The sequence below is a fragment of the Musa acuminata genome, chromosome BXJ3-7 (genome assembly GCF_036884655.1).
Source record: "Musa acuminata AAA Group cultivar baxijiao chromosome BXJ3-7, Cavendish_Baxijiao_AAA, whole genome shotgun sequence".
NCBI lineage: Eukaryota > Viridiplantae > Streptophyta > Magnoliopsida > Zingiberales > Musaceae > Musa > Musa acuminata.
The window spans coordinates 38,324,421-38,342,102 of record NC_088355.1 but is presented as its reverse complement, the minus strand read 5'-3'; the positions used below and the strand labels follow the sequence as shown (position 1 = coordinate 38,342,102).

Sequence of the window (17,682 nt, the reverse complement as noted above, 5' to 3'; positions counted from 1 at the left end):
GGCATCAAAGTGTGAGGACTTGAGAGCAACCAATCCACATCATGTTGTTGGAGGGCCATTATGAGATCAGGGTGGCCTCTTTCATCAGAGTTGGAATGCATCAGGTGGCTTGTGATGATATGTAGGGAAGAAGATGGTTTGACTTCATGACTACAAAGGATAAACCAAAGCAATTTTTCTATTGTGATCATGTGAAGACAATGTTGCTGATGTTCTGCTTTCTTGGGACATTGTCTGATATAAGAACAATATAGAACACCTGTTTGCAGTTTCTATTGAACTCACTGAGAACCTTAAAGGCTTAAACACCAAGCAAGGTAGTAAAGCCAGTGAAAGCAACTCATGGCAACCAGCAATAAGATAAGATATTAATGTGCCCACATAGATGATCACTATCATGCTGATGATATGAGGAGGCATGGATTGCATGATAGCTAATTAGTTCCTTTTGTGGATCACCAACGATATATTAAGATGCCATTGATAGGGGTAATATTCGTCCCCATTTAGGACTTAACATGTCAAAAACAGCATGACTATTAAAAAAAATGAATATAACCCAAATTTGTCACATTAGCACAAATCGAAACCGAAAAATATTCAAAAAATATAAGTCCTGTTCTTAAATGGTTAGAAATTCTCGACTATAAACTAAAACTCATAATTATACACATCTCTCTACATACCATCTTTAAATCTTATTTTAGGACTCACTCTGACTTAGGTATCTGAAACACTCCCAACAAAGATCTGGCTCTACTTGGATATTTTGATCATCATCCTATCCTCTTCCCTTTCCCTCCCCTTGGCTCCTCAAGATTCATGCTGGAGATGATCCTCAAATGCATCAATTCGAGGATGACAGATGAATTCTGGATTAACAGCTGTGAGAAGGACAGTAAAGAGAAGTGTCATCAAATTGAAGTTCAGGTGTGAACTGGCACCATATCAGTAGATTAACATCAAATTTAGTGCTGGATTCTACAAAAGCAGGAATTTGATGGATGGAAGGTTAAGCTTACTGGTTGACTTACTTTAGTTTAGGATTACAATTATTCAGTGACTTCATATGATACAAAGTATAAGGATTTATGCATGTTTTGAACTCAAAAAATGTCAAAAAAAGAACAAAAACCAATATCTCAAACATATAGAAGTGGAAATTCTATATTTGCTTTGTGACTTGAATTTCTTATGCTACAGGAACATGGGTTTTATTCAAGCACATCTGAAAAGGACATGTGACCACAGAGAGGGGAAAGGAAAGAGTGTGCTACATAAATGTAACCACTAGTAGATTTTCAAGAATGCATAGCAAATGTAGGAGCTAGAAAAATGTCATTTAAAAAATTAAATAATTTCTTTTCATTTTCACACTGACAAAAAATTTAGTAGGGACAGTTAGTGCAGAAACCTTACATGAGACCATGAATATCTAAGCTTATCAAATGGTCTATAATTCTTGAATCTATACTTAAACCAAAATTACTATAATCTGACAAGAAATCCCCAAGTTACAAGAAAAATCATCAGTGCTATCTATTAACATACATTCTTTGTAAATGTGCCAACAATTATATCTGAGATTAGCCAAATACAAGTTCAAGAGAATTCATCATACAATCAATGCCTAAGAAAGCTTTCCGGTCTAATATTTGATCTATGTGCCTTAAAGTCTCTCCTCTTCCAGGTCACTGTTCTTTGATTCTTTGGTCACCCAAACTTATCCGGCAATTGGACTCAAGGCACAAATTAAAGAAAACAATCAATCTGGAAGGGTTTCTGTATTGATATCAGATCACCTATGTGGCAGTGACTGGTACAATGATAAAAAGGTGGAAGTACCCACCACCAACAGAATGAGCAATTCAAACCCAAAAAAGAAGAGAGAATACGAAAAGTAGAGGAGAAGAAAAAGTAAAGAAGATAGAACAAGGGAAAAGATCAATAGAGAGTGGGGTTAGAGGTGAAATATACTTTGCAAGCTCATAATCAAAGATAGTAAACATTGCAGTTCTCATGTATCCTCCAACCAGATGACTGATAGCTGCAATTTCCATGAAAAAAGAAGTTTTCCTAACACCACATCCATTGTGGACTATTTGGATTGGGAATCATATAGTTCCTTTCTACATGTGCAACAACAGGAACATAACAATCAGAAAATGTCAGACAGTTAACTTACCTGTCATTCATACTTTGTATTGAGTACCAACATTAGCATGATCAAGATGACAAAGCAAAATAAGACTCAAGATAATTATATGCAATTTAGATTTGTGAACCTGATATTGTGAAAAATCAGAAAGTACAAATTGAGATCATATGTACAGGTGCCATTTCTGGTAAACAAGAACATCATACAACGAAGAAAACTCAAGGTGATTTCAAGTCCTATGACAGCTTATGGAGGTGGATATCCAGGCAAGAACAAAGAAACCAAGCAATGGTGCACAGAATACAACTTCTAATTTTGACAGTCAAAAACAGGTCTCCAGTATACCTACTCAGACTCTGGACCAATTTGCATAGGGAACAACACAATTAGAAACATTAATTTTTTTGTTCTCCATTGAGCTAGCAAGAGTAGTTTACACAGTTCCCATGGCATCCAAGGTTTTGGAGCAGTTTCAACATTCTGGATCAAAAGATAAACAAATTAAAAGGATTAAAATGACTAAGATATCCTTCGAGAAAATTACGTAGCAGGCACAAATTACTCATTACCTTGATACAAAGAAGTTAATTCAAATGGTGTATTCTGTGCATGGCAATGGTGCATTCAAATGTCACTTCTGGATATTTTATTATTTTATAAATTTGAATTAAATATTTACTCTTCCTCTAATAAACAAAGAAGTTAAAGAATGCATGGAAAACTAAACCTAGATGAGACTAAAAAACTATGATAGAACATATATTAACAACCAACTTCGTAATTAATTAATCAAATTTCTTTAAACAAGCTATATTCAAGTCTAGTTGGATATTTGTCCTGGTAATGAATGATTAAAGAAAGAAACAGCACAAACTCTACTAGTCAGTTTAAATTAAACCTTCTGAGTATAACCAAGCTAACCAGATTAGCTTTTTTTTTTTGGAGTTTTTAAGTTGAAGTTTCAAAAACAAAAAAAAAAGACTAATACACACACACACACACACACACACACATATATATAACAGCTACTTCCTCTTAAGGATCCTCAAAAACTAATCTTATTAGAATACAGAGAGCAAACGCTGATTGCTGCAATGCCATACTGGAATTGCAGTAAAATAGAGACTAATGCCATTGAATTCATTTATTCTTTCCTATGTCAATGCAATATTGAGTAATTATGCTATGAATTTTAGATCCACATGGCCTAAAGGTTATTGCTCTTTGATGATGCCTTGTTCTTTCTGCTGTGCTTGGGCCAATGCTGGGTTGCACAATGCTCTCTGATCAACACATGCAAGTTTTTCATCAATTTATGAACTTTCGACAAGTATTAATAAGACAAAGGGGAGCTCATACCATAGGTGCCCACTTCATGAAAGTAGGTCACTGATCTAGAAAATTCTTAATCAAAGCACTAGAGCTTGGAAGATCCATAGTTAACAAAACCAAGGCAATACCATATCTAACAAGAAGTGAGCCTTCTCGAAAGAAATTTTATACTCACATTGATTGAGCTAAAGACCGAATATTCATTGCCAGCAATATAACATGTTCAAACATAAGGCTGATCAACTCAGATCTAAAATTAAGTGAAACTATGGGAAAAGGTTGTAAAATCAGACACTAAACATGATTCTTAAGATAAATATACAACATAACAAGGAAGTATATACCTTAATAAGCATCCAACCTCCAAGCTGAGATAAAAGAAGAGAGAATGACAACATGGCAACCCCAAGTTGGCACTGTTTCAAAAAATTACTAATTTGAGTTTGTTTTCATTAAACCAATTAAAAGCTTATGAATTGGTTTCAGTGATGTTCCACCTGTGTGGTCCAATAAAAGATAGGATGCCACATTGGCATTATCTCATAAAGAAGGTGTGCCCTCTTGGTCTCACGGGCACACCATAAGAGGGTTGAAACAAATTGGAACCCACACATTTTGTTCCCTATTCCCATTCAGTTTAGCCCAGCAAGAACTATCGCATAGAGTGTGGAACTCCTCAAAGCAACCAAGAAAGCTACTGATCGTCACTAGAAACTATTTGGGGGAAGAGACAAACAGAATCGCGTGCAGCTTACGAGCTCCTACATGCTGCCATACGGAAGAGGAGAGACACAGCTTACCGTGCTGGTTTCCTTCGTCCACGACTCTAAAGTAGGGAAATGATGCATCAGAGGGACAAAGGGAAGATGAAAGTGGGCGTTACGTGTGGATTTGGCTCTCCGTTCCCTCGCTTTCGTGCCGAAAGGTGGAGGGGACGTCCATTGCTGATGATTCTGTTCGGGACCAAGCAGCGGTAAATCCGACGGCTCGGGTTATGTTTAGAAGTACATCCATCCGTCCATTTTCAAAAGACAACAATCTACGTTAAGAGCACCACTGCGCGGCCGCACAGATCTTAAAGCAAGTACATGCAGGAAAGAGACGATTCCAAGACGGCTGCACAAATCTTAACGTTATCTATAAAGGATTCATCATTTTTCCCATTAATAAGTTAGAATATATTTAAAATATATTATAAATAAATAATATACTCACTGTATTCATATTATATATATATATATATATATATATATTTATCTGATAATATTTTAGATCCTCATCCATTAAAAAGTGGATCTGACATATTATTATTTGACCAATATTCTATATTTTTAATAAATAAGTATAATCCATCATCATCATATCTACATTCAATTATTAATATGATATATAACACCAATAGGCTAACTAATATCTTAGAGTAAGATTTGATAAGATGAGATTTCAAATCCTCACCAAGTTGATAGGTGGATGTAATACATTACTATCAGACCAATAATTTTAGATCTCATAATATTATTTCAACCAAAAAGTTTACAATTTGAATAAAATAAACAACTAAAAATCTAAACATAAAATATTATTTTTATATTGATTTCAATTCTATCAGCTTGCACACTTTGTGTTGCTGAGGATATATATATATATATATGTATATATATGTATATCTATATATACATATATATACATATATATATATATATATGTATATCTATATATATATAGACTCCATGATTAAATGATAATTAAACTGCAAAGTTTCAGCACATAAGCAGCTTTCATGCAGTTGTAATATTTTTCATCATAGCAGTAGTCTCACAATGATACATTAGGAGTCAATCCATTTCACTGTCCACAAAGGCAGGTGATAGGAGAGTGTGCCACGTACTAGTTCCAGCTCATCCGTCTGATTGATTGATTGATTGATTTGATTTGATTAAGCATTATGTTTGTGATGGTGGATTACCTCTCAAAGCATGGATTGATAACACAAGGTGGCTACAATCTTTTTTGTCCTTAGTACTGTATATTTTTTTAATTATATTTTTTTAATTATATTTTTAATCAAAATTATTGAATCTCGTATTTTGATGATGAAACCAATTGATAATTACGTTTATGTTTTAATCTGTTTTTTGAGTGACGTAGGATGCTTCGATCAGGATGAGACAATTAAAGCAGAAAAAATCATGTTGTGCCGGAGGAACATGTCAAAAGATTGGACGTCGGGTCGGTGGATCGGTCGACGTATCGATAGAAGGCTTCGGGTCGTAGACTTGGGCATCGGGCCAAAAAGAGCGGGTATTGTGCCAAGGATATCGGAGTTGCGGAGTCAACTGACCGATTGGGCAATAGGCCACAGGAGAGGACGATGCGCCGAAGAATCGAACGAAGCGTCGAGGGACCAATGACATGCCGGACAACTTGGTTAATTGCTTCGGATTAATTGTCTTGATCCAAGTTTTGTTTTACATGTGCAGGATTAACTACGATGGAAGAAAGACATGTAGCAGAAGTTGCGCTAGAGTCAAGACTATGATCACGTTGGGAGTTCGAGAGTTCGACGGAAGTCCGGACGGTGGTCGGAGGTTCTGCGGGAACAAATCCGAGAAGTCCAGGAGTTTGCCGGAAGTCCGTCGGAGCATCGCCGGAGGTTCGTCGGATGTTCGCCGAAAGCTCGCGGGAAGAAGTGATTGACGCATTGGAGCAAGTTGTAGTAAATGTCTTAAGAATTGTCGTAGTTAGCATGTAGATTAAGTTAGGAATGGGAGGTAATCCCATTAACTTAATCTAGGGGCAATTGGGTCTCCGAGCGAGACTGGGCGGTGCAACCGCTTGAGCTCGGTCTCCGAGCTCTGCCAGGCGGTGGCACGGCCCAGAGGCTCAGTCTCCGAGCTCTGCCAAGCGGTGCAACCGCCCCTGACAAGCGGTGGCACTGCCCAGAGGCTCAGTCTCCGAGCTTTGCCAGGCGGTGCAATCGCCAGACCCCGGAATTCCGGGAGATGACAGTTTTGAGCTCGAAATTCAAACTGGTTTGGAGCCTATAAATACCCCTCCCATCCCTGGGTAAAACACACAAGCACATAGAGCAAAAAAGGAAAGAAACGCTGTAGAAATCAGTTGAGAAACCCCTCCTCTAGCTTAAGTGTTAAGATTCTGTTTGAGAGAGGAGAGTGAGTGCTTGTAAGGGTTGTCTCCTAAACCCGGTAAAAGGAGAAGAGGGGTGTAAGAAGGAGGTTGATCTTCGCCTAGTAAAGGAAGATCGTTAGTGGATGCCGGTGGCCTCGACGGAAGAGGAATCAGAGGAGTGGATGTAGATCACGATTGACCGAACCACTATAAACTCCCGTCTTCTCTGGTTTGCATTTTGTTTCATGCTATTACCTTACCGTAAACCCTTTCAATAGCTTACTGCCTTCAATACATTTATGTATGCTTTCAAGCTAAGTTTCTAAAATCAGTTTTACGTCGGAAACGATTTTTATCGTATGAGAGATTTGATGAAGTTGACGTTTTTATCCGCTGCACTAATTCATACCCCCTCCTCTTAGTGCTCTTGATCCTAACAAAAATATCTATTTATTATATTTTTATGATTTTAAAATTAAGATTGATTAAACTAAGAACAGTATACTGAACATCTGAATGTCTCAACATAAATATAATAATTATATTTAGTAAATAGAAAGGACATAAATAACATAAATAAATGAAATGACAATATGCATTAAAACACTAGAAGATCCACTGATCACTGAGAAATGAGGGCTATAAGAAGTCTACTCTAATGATATAACACTCAAATAGCACAACACAACCTAAAAAGTAAACTTCATTCTCCAAACTTACAACAACAAAAAAATCTCAATCTCCAAACACTCATAAAATAAAATTTCTCTTTTGAAAAAAAAAATTCTTTCCCAAATATTTATTTTTATTATGTTTATGAAATGTTGATTAAACTTGATTTATGCTATATATGTATCACACCCATTGGAATGATAAATCACTTCTTATGAGGTTAATCAAACCCAATCAGTGAAAGCTAGTGATCAAAGAGAAGCATATAATTCAACAATACTTGTTTCATTTTTAAGCAAAACCAAGTGATAAATAGATTAAAAAAATATAATTAAATTAGGAAACAGACAAATGCAAATATGGCTACTAAGTTGCTGAGCTTGTAATGGAGAACATGATATCAACATATTCTAATGACACAAAACTTAGTTTGGATGTGTCCATCTAATTACTCTACTTATCACTTAGCTCCATGCATAGCATGTGTTTAGACAAGCATAATGCTAACCCAATTCAAATGAGTGAGATGACTGAAGCCTAATTGGTCAGCTATTTATTTGTTTAGCATAAGGTCACCTTCAAACTTAGTTTGCCTTCATTGGCAGACTGCATCCTTATCTCCTCACCCAAGTAGCAGTTCTTTTGCTGATGACATGGAATCAAATTTTTGACAGATAAGAGCCAGACCTGATTACTGCTGACTTGCATAATTGCAGTTGTCCTGATCAAAACAAAAATATGACAATAAAATCAAGTTCTTCAACAAAGGCAAAAAGTATCCACTAGTTCTTTCTAGCTAGCATTTTTTTTAGTTCAAATAAAAAATCTGAAGCAATTCAACATAATGCACCATGAATTAGGATTTGCTTGTAAAATACCATATCTATTTTAAGATTTTGATGAGAAAAAGAAAAAACATTCTGGAGGTTACTTTAATAGATTCCAAGAGGTTAAGAGAAAAATTGAGGATTTCATACCGACGTATATATGATTATTATATATACGGGAGAATTTTGTTTGATTATTACACATGAAATTTCTAATTGGAGTGCTATTGTTGATTTTTTTTTAATTTTCACCCAATACTTTTGGTGGTGACATGTAATCAAATTTTGGACAGATGAGAGAAAAACATGGCAACAAAATCAAGTGATTCAGACATGGTAAAATGATTTCTAAGTTCTTTAGGTTGTGTTTCCTTTTGATTACTGGGGTTTTCAGAGTTCGGATGGGCTCTCTATGATGTCTCATGAGTTCCACGCCATATGCTCTGTTTCTTCTTCAGACTTCTGTGCAATAATGAGCTACTTTTCGTACTGATTATTGATAATTTAATTTGACTCCCAAATCATGTGGCACTAAATGACTAATTAATGACAGGTATCTTTTGATTTTATAATTGCCCTTCTTTTCATGTGGCATGTTAAATAGTTTCATTAATGACAGCATGTTACTCTCACTGTTCATCCCAAATGTTTGTGATTTGATGAATATATATATATATATATATATATATATATATATACATCATTTAGCTTATTGATAAAAAAATAAAAAATCTAAATTTGAGTAATTGGTCAATATAGTGTCATTTCTTTCGACCTACTATACGAAGAGAAGAAAGACGACAAAAATAGAGGAGCAAGAAAAAAAGAAAAAACTAATACGCTTCGTGATGATGATGGAGATGGCTCGCGAATAAAACTAAAATACTTTTTTTCTATTCGGATCAGATCATATGAACGATGAGTCTATCTACCGATATATGTTCGGACCAATAAATACCAATCAATAATAAAATAATATTTTCAGTAAAAATTCTTAGATCATCATGATTATTCTTTGACATTAAATGATATTTATTTTGTGCACGATCTGATCTACTGAGCCATGAATCCAGTAACGACAAACATACCTGAATGAATCCATCCCCACACCTACAAAATCCATCTCTGGATCAGTAGTTACTTAGCTTTGATCAAAGTCAGTCTTCCATTTCATAAAGCTTTGGTCAACAGAGAAGAAATCATTGGCAAACAATTAGCAGTCAGTGAGACTGATTGGAACCTGTCACAATCAAATCCATGGTCAGCTGGGCTTCTTAAATGGCTGCATGAGCTGTGGCCACTGAGAAATCTGAGCTACCAAAATGCTCATCAAGCTTTGAGCGGCAGTTGAGCGCACCATGTTGTCACCGGCAGAGGTAAGAGGAGCTGAGAGGCGCCAGCCATGCGGATGACACTGTTCTGGAATCGTGCCAGAACTCAGTGCAACGACGCAGGAGAAAAGACCACAAACGACGAGGTGAGGTGAGGTGTAGAGTGACAAAGGGAAGGCAGGTCTCTGTCGCCTTGTCAGTAAATGTCGAAGGTGGTGGTGGGGATGGGGTCCTGTGGCCCCATGACTGGACCTGGAAGCAGGTGACAATAAAGATGGTTTGCTCTGCCTCGGGGTGGGAGGACGACCGCTGCATGATTCACCCTCTTCCTGGCCTCTGCTTGTTCCACTGCTACTACGGGTGCTGGGTTTCTACCACCTGCACCAACCAGTTCCCTTCTTATTTTACTGTCAGTGATCTGCTGCCCCATTAATTTGTCCCGCAGAGCTCCCGAAAGCCGTCATCAGCTTGCCGGAAGAAAAGATCAGCTGCTGTGGTTCTCTCTGCAGGTGGCCAAGGATCCTCTGTTCTTCCCTTTCTGGGTAATTAGTAGGCCAGTTTCCCCCTTCCACCACCACCTTCCCTTCTTTCTACCTGCCTTTGTTCTTACTGAAACAGTGGATATTTGATTGATTAAGCTTATTGCTATTTGCTTTTCATGTCAGAAAGATACCTCAAATATTTTGTGCTTTTCTCCTTGATCAACTGGTGTTGATTGCTAACACTAGCTGTAAAGATCAAAACTTTCTTGCTTCTCCCATCATGTGATGATATAAATTTGGAATTTTCATGCAAAAGGAGTGCTTCCAATATGTTTCCTTTATCAGCTAATGCAAATACAATCTTTTCCGTGGGAGCGACTTTTAGTGGTCATCCTTTGGTTCGATCTGAATTCTTTAAAGGGCTGATTCTCATGTTCTGCTTCGATCTGAATTCGTGGGTTTTGGTCTTTCTCTGCTCTTTCCTCTTTTATTGGGGCTATAAAATGTCTTAAGGTCTGAGACATTTTTGTCACGTTTCTGCTGTTGTAGCTACCTATTTTTATAATCTGATGAGGAGGACTTCCACTTTCTTCTGTATTTATCATCATCTCTTTCTGGAATTTCTATTATTTACTTGTTTTTGGTAAATCTTCTGATCATCTTTATCTGTTTGAATCTCTTCTGGTTGTTCTACTACTAAACTGACTAGAGAACTTTGGCAACTGGGAGAGGTGTAATATTGATATAATATACACTGCATTATTAGCTTGTGGTAATCGACTCTAACACAATTTCTTTGTTTAAGAAGCTGATATTTTCTTCTTTATATGAGTGCCATGTCTGTTGAACAAAATTATGAATATGAAAGCTTCACATTGGTATGTGGATTTCAATATTTTAATACTCATATCTGATAACTTTGAAGATTTCTATTCCTGCTTCTTGAGCTTGATATCTTTGGGTTTTGAATACTTTTCTCCAAGAGTTAGAATTTCAAGTCTCTTGGTCATGTAATTGAATTTTGGATTAGAATGTTGGATCTTCTCAGGTGGTCGCATGGTGAAGCTTGAAACCAGAAAGTCAACTCCTGCATGTTACATGTGTGCAGACTCTTTAAACTGCTAATTTGAGATCAAGAGGTTGAGACTGTCTTATGTAAAAATGAAGAAAAAAGGAAAAACCTTAGCTGGATTAGTAGAAATCAATTATTTATAGTTTTGCATTAGGCTTACTTTTCTCTTCTCCTCTTCCAGCAGTTAAAGCTTTCTATCAGACAAACCTTTTGCTCCTTCTTAACATTAGTAATAAACTTGATGCAGACATCACAACCTAGATATGAGTTCTGGAAGAAAACAGAAGACGTTATCAGAAATTCCAACTAAGAGGTCCTTTATCTTCTCTCGTTTGAAGCTTTTCCGGCATATGCGTTCAATTTTAATTGAGATCAGGTACTGACACACGGTTGGAGAAAGCTTATTTCCTGAGCACCTCTTGATTACTCACCAAGTAGACTCCAGAAGAGATCAAATAAGGAATGAACACGACTAAGGTGAAGCGTCGAGTGGGTAAATATGAACTCGGACGTACAATTGGGGAAGGAACATTTGCAAAAGTTAAATTTGCGAGGAATGTTGAGACCGGGGAACCGGTTGCTATCAAGATCCTTGACAAGGAGAAGGTTCTCAAGCACAAGCTGGTTGAACAGGTCCTTTCTAAGTTTCTGCAAAAAATTATACTTCAATGCAGCTTTTCTTATTCCTTAAGCTTGCTTTGTTTCTTATTAATATGTGATCAAATGCTTATTCCGTATCCTATATCAAATGCTGCTGAAGTTTGCTGACTTTGAGATTTAAATGCCAAAAGCAATAGAGAGCTGATGAATCCATGTATTCCTCCAATTTAACTTGCTCATTGAGAATGAAAGATGAATAACTCCTTGGAACTTAATAGAATGAAAAAAGAATAACTCCTAGGAGCTTGATTGATATCCTCAACTGTTGATACAAGCTTTTGTGCTAATTTAAGTTGTAGTTGAGTCTTGCTGCATAAATTCATAAAGTTGAAAGTAGGATCAATGTTGTACCTTTCTCATTTGCTGATATACTTTGATTCTTTATCTCCAAAATCACCTTTTTACTGATATCTAATTCTTTTTGCAGATTAAGCGTGAAATTGCGACGATGAAGTTAATAAAGCATCCTAATGTTGTTCGCATATATGAGGTTGTTTTCAAAGTCTTTTACCTGACATTTGGTAGTCTTATGTCAAGTATAAGAAAATAAACAGATAACAACTCTGACTAAATGATATGTTCTTGCCAAAGATAACATGTCACAGTTTTGTCTGTTTTTTATCCTATTTTATTTCATGACTAAGCTGCATTGATTTGGTGACATCTCAATGTATTCTAATCAATAACCAACATTTAAAAGACTGAGGTCTAAACCCACATTTCATCTCTCGATACCGATGAGGTTCAAGTTTGCACATGATTTCCAATGGGCAAATGTGCCACAGAAAAGAAGCAATTGAGCCAAGAAGATATTTCGAGTTGTTTGGCATTGTATAGATATTGTGATTGTGCCTGCCTTGTCCTTTCTTGCTATGTTCGTTAACTATGTCTACCGTGGCACTGTTGCCTTTTCTAATAATTTGACAGAGCGGAAGCTGAGACAAATTTGAACTTATGCAGTATATTTTGAAGAAAATTTTACTTGGTATTTTCTGTTGATATCTATTTTTGTACGTGTTGGTACGTCACTCTTCTTCGCTGATGAATGCTTCTCTAATTTCAGGTGATGGGGAGCAAAACAAAGATCTTCATTGTACTTGAATTTGTTACAGGGGGAGAGCTCTTTGACAAAATAGTAAGATCTAAATTTGATGCACATTTAAGAGAAATTTCTTCTCAAGAAATTATGACATGCATATGCATCGATTTATCATCTTTCACAAATATAGTTTTACATATACTGCATATATAAGCATACACAGTGTACACACATATATACACATTTACATATTTCTTACTTCTAGTCTCTGTTATGTTTGCCACCATTTTCTTCTCTGCTAATGCTCCTTAAAAATCAAATAATGAAGGCAAACCACGGTCGCATGAGGGAGGATGAGGCACGAAGATATTTCCAACAACTAATCAATGCTGTCGATTACTGCCACAGCAGGGGAGTCTACCACCGAGATCTCAAAGTAAACTACATGATCCTAGATATCCTTATGATGTTAAACTGCTCAAGGCTTTGAACATTGGTGATTTACTTAAATGCATTTGTGCAGCCAGAAAACTTACTACTTGATGCTTATGGTAACCTGAAAGTTTCAGACTTTGGATTAAGTGCTCTATCTCAGCAAGTCAGGGTAATCGCAGAGTAATCAGTTAATTTCTTGATGATGTTCTAATTTGTGATCATTGCAAAGACATCAGAAGCTTTTCACATGTTCATCTTCATGTAGTTCAATTTGATCAAAGCAATAACATCTTCTATAAACCAAGTGATATTTATATTTTGGAAAAGCATTTGTGTGGAAGATTTACCAAGCACTGCAGATCTACAATGATCACTATGCATTCTTTACCTATGTAGAGTTGAGTTTATATCTTATAAGTAGGATTAAGCCCTCAATCCTACCGATTCAAAATCAAATAGTGGGTTCTGAAAGGAAGGTCGAATCCACTGAATATGATATACAAAAATAAGACAAAATCTGAGAAATAAAAATCGATTGTTCTGAAGCTCTCTTATTTCTGTATCTAGTTAACATAAAAAACAGCACTTTTAACAGTAAAGCATGCTTCAATTTGATTAACAATATAAAATCATTAAATTTGTTGAATTCGGTGATGTACCTTATTTGAGATGGCCTTATACATAGTTTAATGCACAATTTTTTGTGCACTATTCCTTTTGTTTTGGTTTGGCGAACATGCAAAACTTTATCAATTTGCTCGTGTTATCAGTTTAAGATCCATCGTACTTATGTTGAGAAAATGACATTAAAACACATGCCGGTGCATTCAACAGAATTTTGCTCTTGCGATAACTAATTTTGTGGTCCTAAATTCCTAGACTTCATAGAAGCAGGATGCAAGAACTCTGATAAGCTCAATTCCTTGATTACAGCCTCTGATATATCTTCACTGTTATTAGTTCCGGAGACTGATCATTGACCTTCTGATCTCAATGGTGTTTCTTCCCAGGATGATGGCTTGTTTCATACTACTTGTGGCACTCCAAATTATGTTGCTCCAGAGGTGATAATGACTGTCTGATGACAATGTTTTCTGATACATCAATATACATAAACCATGTTTGACTCGAAATGAAATTGTTTTGTGTCATCAGGTTCTCAATGACAGAGGCTATGATGGTGCAACCGCAGATTTGTGGTCATGTGGAGTCATCCTATTTGTTCTACTAGCAGGGTACTTGCCTTTCGAGGATTCTAATCTCATGATCTTGTACAATAAAGTGAGCATTATCACCGTCACATAGAGCTTCTGCATCACATTGCATAGGATGTGAACACTCATTTGACATGCAGATTTCGGCTGCTGACTTTACATGCCCACCTTGGCTTTCTTTTGGTGCCATGAGACTGTTGGCAAGAATCCTGGACCCAAATCCAATGACAGTAAGTGATTCTTCACAAAACACAACATGAAAGTTCTAAGAAGCTAGATTTGACCTCCCATGGCTGTAGATTATGTGTTGGATTTTACCGTGTGCAATCTGTTTGTGCCAAGTATTTCCCCCTTTTTTGAGTTTTAACTTTAGTTGCAAGATCTTGTTTCATCCGCAGCGTATAACTATTCCAGAGATATTGGAGGATGACTGGTTCAAGAAAGGTTACAAGCCTCCAGTATTCGAGGAGAAGTACGAGACGAGCTTGGATGATGTGGATGCTGTGTTCAAGGATGCAGAAGTGAGTCAAAGACGAGCTTCTCCGATAGTTCTACTACAAGTTTTCTTGTTGTATTTGGTCAAAGCCATCTGCCATATGAAGCACATTTGTGTTCTGTTGCAGGAACATCACGTGACAGAGAAGAAGGAAGAGCAGCCAACAACTATGAATGCCTTTGAGCTTATCTCGATGTCAAAGGGGCTTGATCTTGGCAATTTGTTTGACACACAACAGGTTAACATGTTGGACTTTAGTTCATTGGCATGCTTCTGGTGTTGCAGCTTATTTGTCAAGCTTCTTGTTCTTTATTCCTGACCACAATGTATCATAGATGGGGTCAGTCAAGATTCACGATCTAATCCGATGGTTTACCATTACGCGTCGCAAAATAGGGTAAATTGGATGGTACACCCAGTATAAGGGCTTCACTAGCCTGTAGAGGAGATATAAGTCCTGTACCATGCAGTTTATATTTTGTTTTCCAGTTTTTCTTAATTTTTTAAAAAATCAGTACCGATCGTTATGGTATCAGTCTATGATTGTGTTAGACTTTACGGCTACATTTGCAGTTCCTCTATGCAACAGGAATTCAAGAGGGAAACAAGATTCACATCAACATGTCCAGCCAATGAAATCGTCAGTAAGATTGAAGAAGCTGCAAAGCCTCTTGGGTTTGATGTTCAGAAAAAGAACTACAAGGTGAGTCAGTCATATATACGACTTTGGGATCATATTAGTAATCTTCTGAATAAACTTTGTTCAGAACAAGATCAAGTGTTTTGAACCAAATACTATCTTGGAATTGAATTCTGCATTGCTTGTTCAGATGAGGCTGGAAAATGTTAAAGCTGGGAGGAAGGGGAATCTCAAAGTTGCTACTGAGGTACCTCAAGAGATGCATGGTGTTCTTTTGCGGAGGGACTACTACCAGATTCCTTCTTGCTAATGCTTGCCGCATGAATTCACAGGTATTTCAAGTGGCTCCATCTCTGCACATGGTTGAGGTAAGAAAAGCTAAAGGAGACACTCTGGAATTCCATAAGGTACCAAGGCAAACTTCATCTACTTCTTTGGCCATTGACATCCACACTCATACTGTTTGAGCCTTCTCGTTGACAAAACAATGAAGAGGTAGTGCCGCAAAAATACTGATGCTAAGAGCATTAATTAGGAACCATCCTAGTTCAGTGACGGCCTCCTCTTCATGATTAGCATGAGCTTGTTTCTTGAAAAGGAAATGAAGTTCCCAAGTTAAATCTACTTACTAGTGGTGACTGATCAAAACACCACTGACTACATGCGGCTCAGAACTACCACGAACACACGACCTTCACAAGATGATAAACCTACGGTGGTTTATGGACCAGAACAAAATGCTTCTCTTAGTAAGGATAACTAGCCCAGTCTAAGATTCACGAAAAGGTTCTGTATCGCTATGATCATATTTGTGTATATATCATGGTAATGCAGATAAAATAGACCTGAAAAATACACATAAAATTCACCTCACATTCTGCACGGTTTGAGCATTAAAACAGAACCTACATAGATGTAGCATGCAAATACTATGATTCTTATCGACCTGTTACAATTCCCTGCAACATTATGAACTGAAAACGGCACGAAACTTACATAGCTTAAAAGTTGCTTCTCCTCGCATCACATCCTGACTCTCCTATGCTTGTTGAATATACTCAATCATCAGCCAAAAGTTGCCAAAATCTGGTTGACCAACACCAAGCACAGTTATTGTTCATCTGCAATAATGTCTTTTGTGCTGTTTGTTTGAGCAGCTTGGCTGATAGGTGAACAAAATTTTTCTATCTGCAGTTCTATAAGAATCTCTCCAACAGCCTCAAGGATGTTGTTTGGATACCTGAGGAGGATGTGAAAGACCAAGCAGCCCAGAGTAAGAACACATGAGCATCATCTCTATTCTGTCATGGGCTGTTCTGCTATGTGACTTCTTCAGTTTTCCTAGTCCTCCTGTGTGATAATAGCTGCCATGTTTCTCTTTGCAATTCTTTTATTGCCTTGAGCCAGTAGCCATTGTATCAATAATGTTGGGAAGGAGCTGCCTCTTTTAATTTCATTTGAAATGGTGCAAGGAATTTAGTTGCAGAAACAATAAACTCCTTTCTGCCCCCTCCCATTTTATGGATTCTAAGTCTTAGCTTCATGGGATTGCATAGGCTTTCTGATCCAATTTAAAGGTAGGAGCTCACCTTTGTGATTCTAAGTGGTGATGCTCTTTGGAAATGTGGATTAATCATTAGTGATTTCTTGATGCACAGGTCAAAAGATGATGAGTTTTGGAGTCACAGAAACCTCTGGAAATGGTTGCATACATCCATCTTTTTTTTTTTTTTTGATATGGATGTGTGCATATTGATCTTTTTAGACTACGAAACACATCTGTCTCCAAATTCATTGCAATGATAGATGCAAGCATAATATTTTTTACAGCACCCAAATAATTATGTTTAGATGTTGCATGGAGCACCTTTCTGGCTCAATTATAGACCAAATAAGATTTATTAAACGTACAAAGAACAGAAAAAGACTAAAAGCGAGGCACATTAGGAAAGGGAAAGAGTTGACTTTCCAAGACTCTGGAAAGAGAACGAAAATAATGCGAACGAGGGGAGAGCAGAAATTAGAATGGATGCAGAAAATTATTTTTACGAATCTAACAAACATTTCATACTGATGTATGACTTCATCAATCAGCCATGAGCTGATGTTAGTGCGAATGAGAAGCCCAAAAACAGAGCAGTCAGTAGACTTGAATAGCTATCATGCACGAATACAGACTAAAAAACCCAAAAACA

The 17,682-nt window shown here is 36.9% G+C and overlaps 1 protein-coding gene and 1 long non-coding RNA gene across 11 annotated transcripts; one reads left to right on the top strand and one right to left on the bottom strand.

The window, feature by feature from the left end:
- Window positions 1-519: 519 nt before the first annotated feature.
- On the bottom strand, window positions 520-4,420 carry LOC135642584 (uncharacterized). Its single transcript, XR_010498005.1, has 3 exons — window positions 3,988-4,420; window positions 3,835-3,906; window positions 520-884 (listed from the first exon to the last, which is right to left on the bottom strand). It is a non-coding gene; the product is annotated as an uncharacterized LOC135642584 (long non-coding RNA).
- Window positions 4,421-9,500: 5,080 nt separating this feature from the next.
- Window positions 9,501-17,030, top strand: LOC135584832 (CBL-interacting protein kinase 32). Of its 10 annotated transcripts, none has more exons than XM_065157691.1 (16): window positions 9,513-9,958; window positions 11,251-11,316; window positions 11,442-11,636; window positions 12,091-12,153; window positions 12,727-12,798; window positions 13,031-13,138; window positions 13,226-13,306; window positions 14,148-14,201; window positions 14,293-14,418; window positions 14,492-14,581; window positions 14,750-14,872; window positions 14,975-15,085; window positions 15,437-15,550; window positions 15,678-15,734; window positions 15,820-15,894; window positions 16,682-17,030. In XM_065157691.1, the coding sequence occupies exons 3-16, from the start codon at window positions 11,466-11,468 to the stop codon at window positions 16,772-16,774; spliced, it is 1,338 nt and encodes a 445-aa protein (XP_065013763.1). In that variant the 5' UTR covers window positions 9,513-9,958; window positions 11,251-11,316; window positions 11,442-11,465; the 3' UTR covers window positions 16,775-17,030. The 10 variants fall into 10 exon arrangements, 9 of the variants coding, with proteins under 9 accessions (XP_065013764.1, XP_065013763.1, XP_065013761.1 ...); XM_065157689.1 differs by having other exon boundaries at window positions 9,513-9,991; XM_065157690.1 differs by having other exon boundaries at window positions 9,513-10,002.
- The last annotated feature ends 652 nt before the right edge of the window (window positions 17,031-17,682 follow it).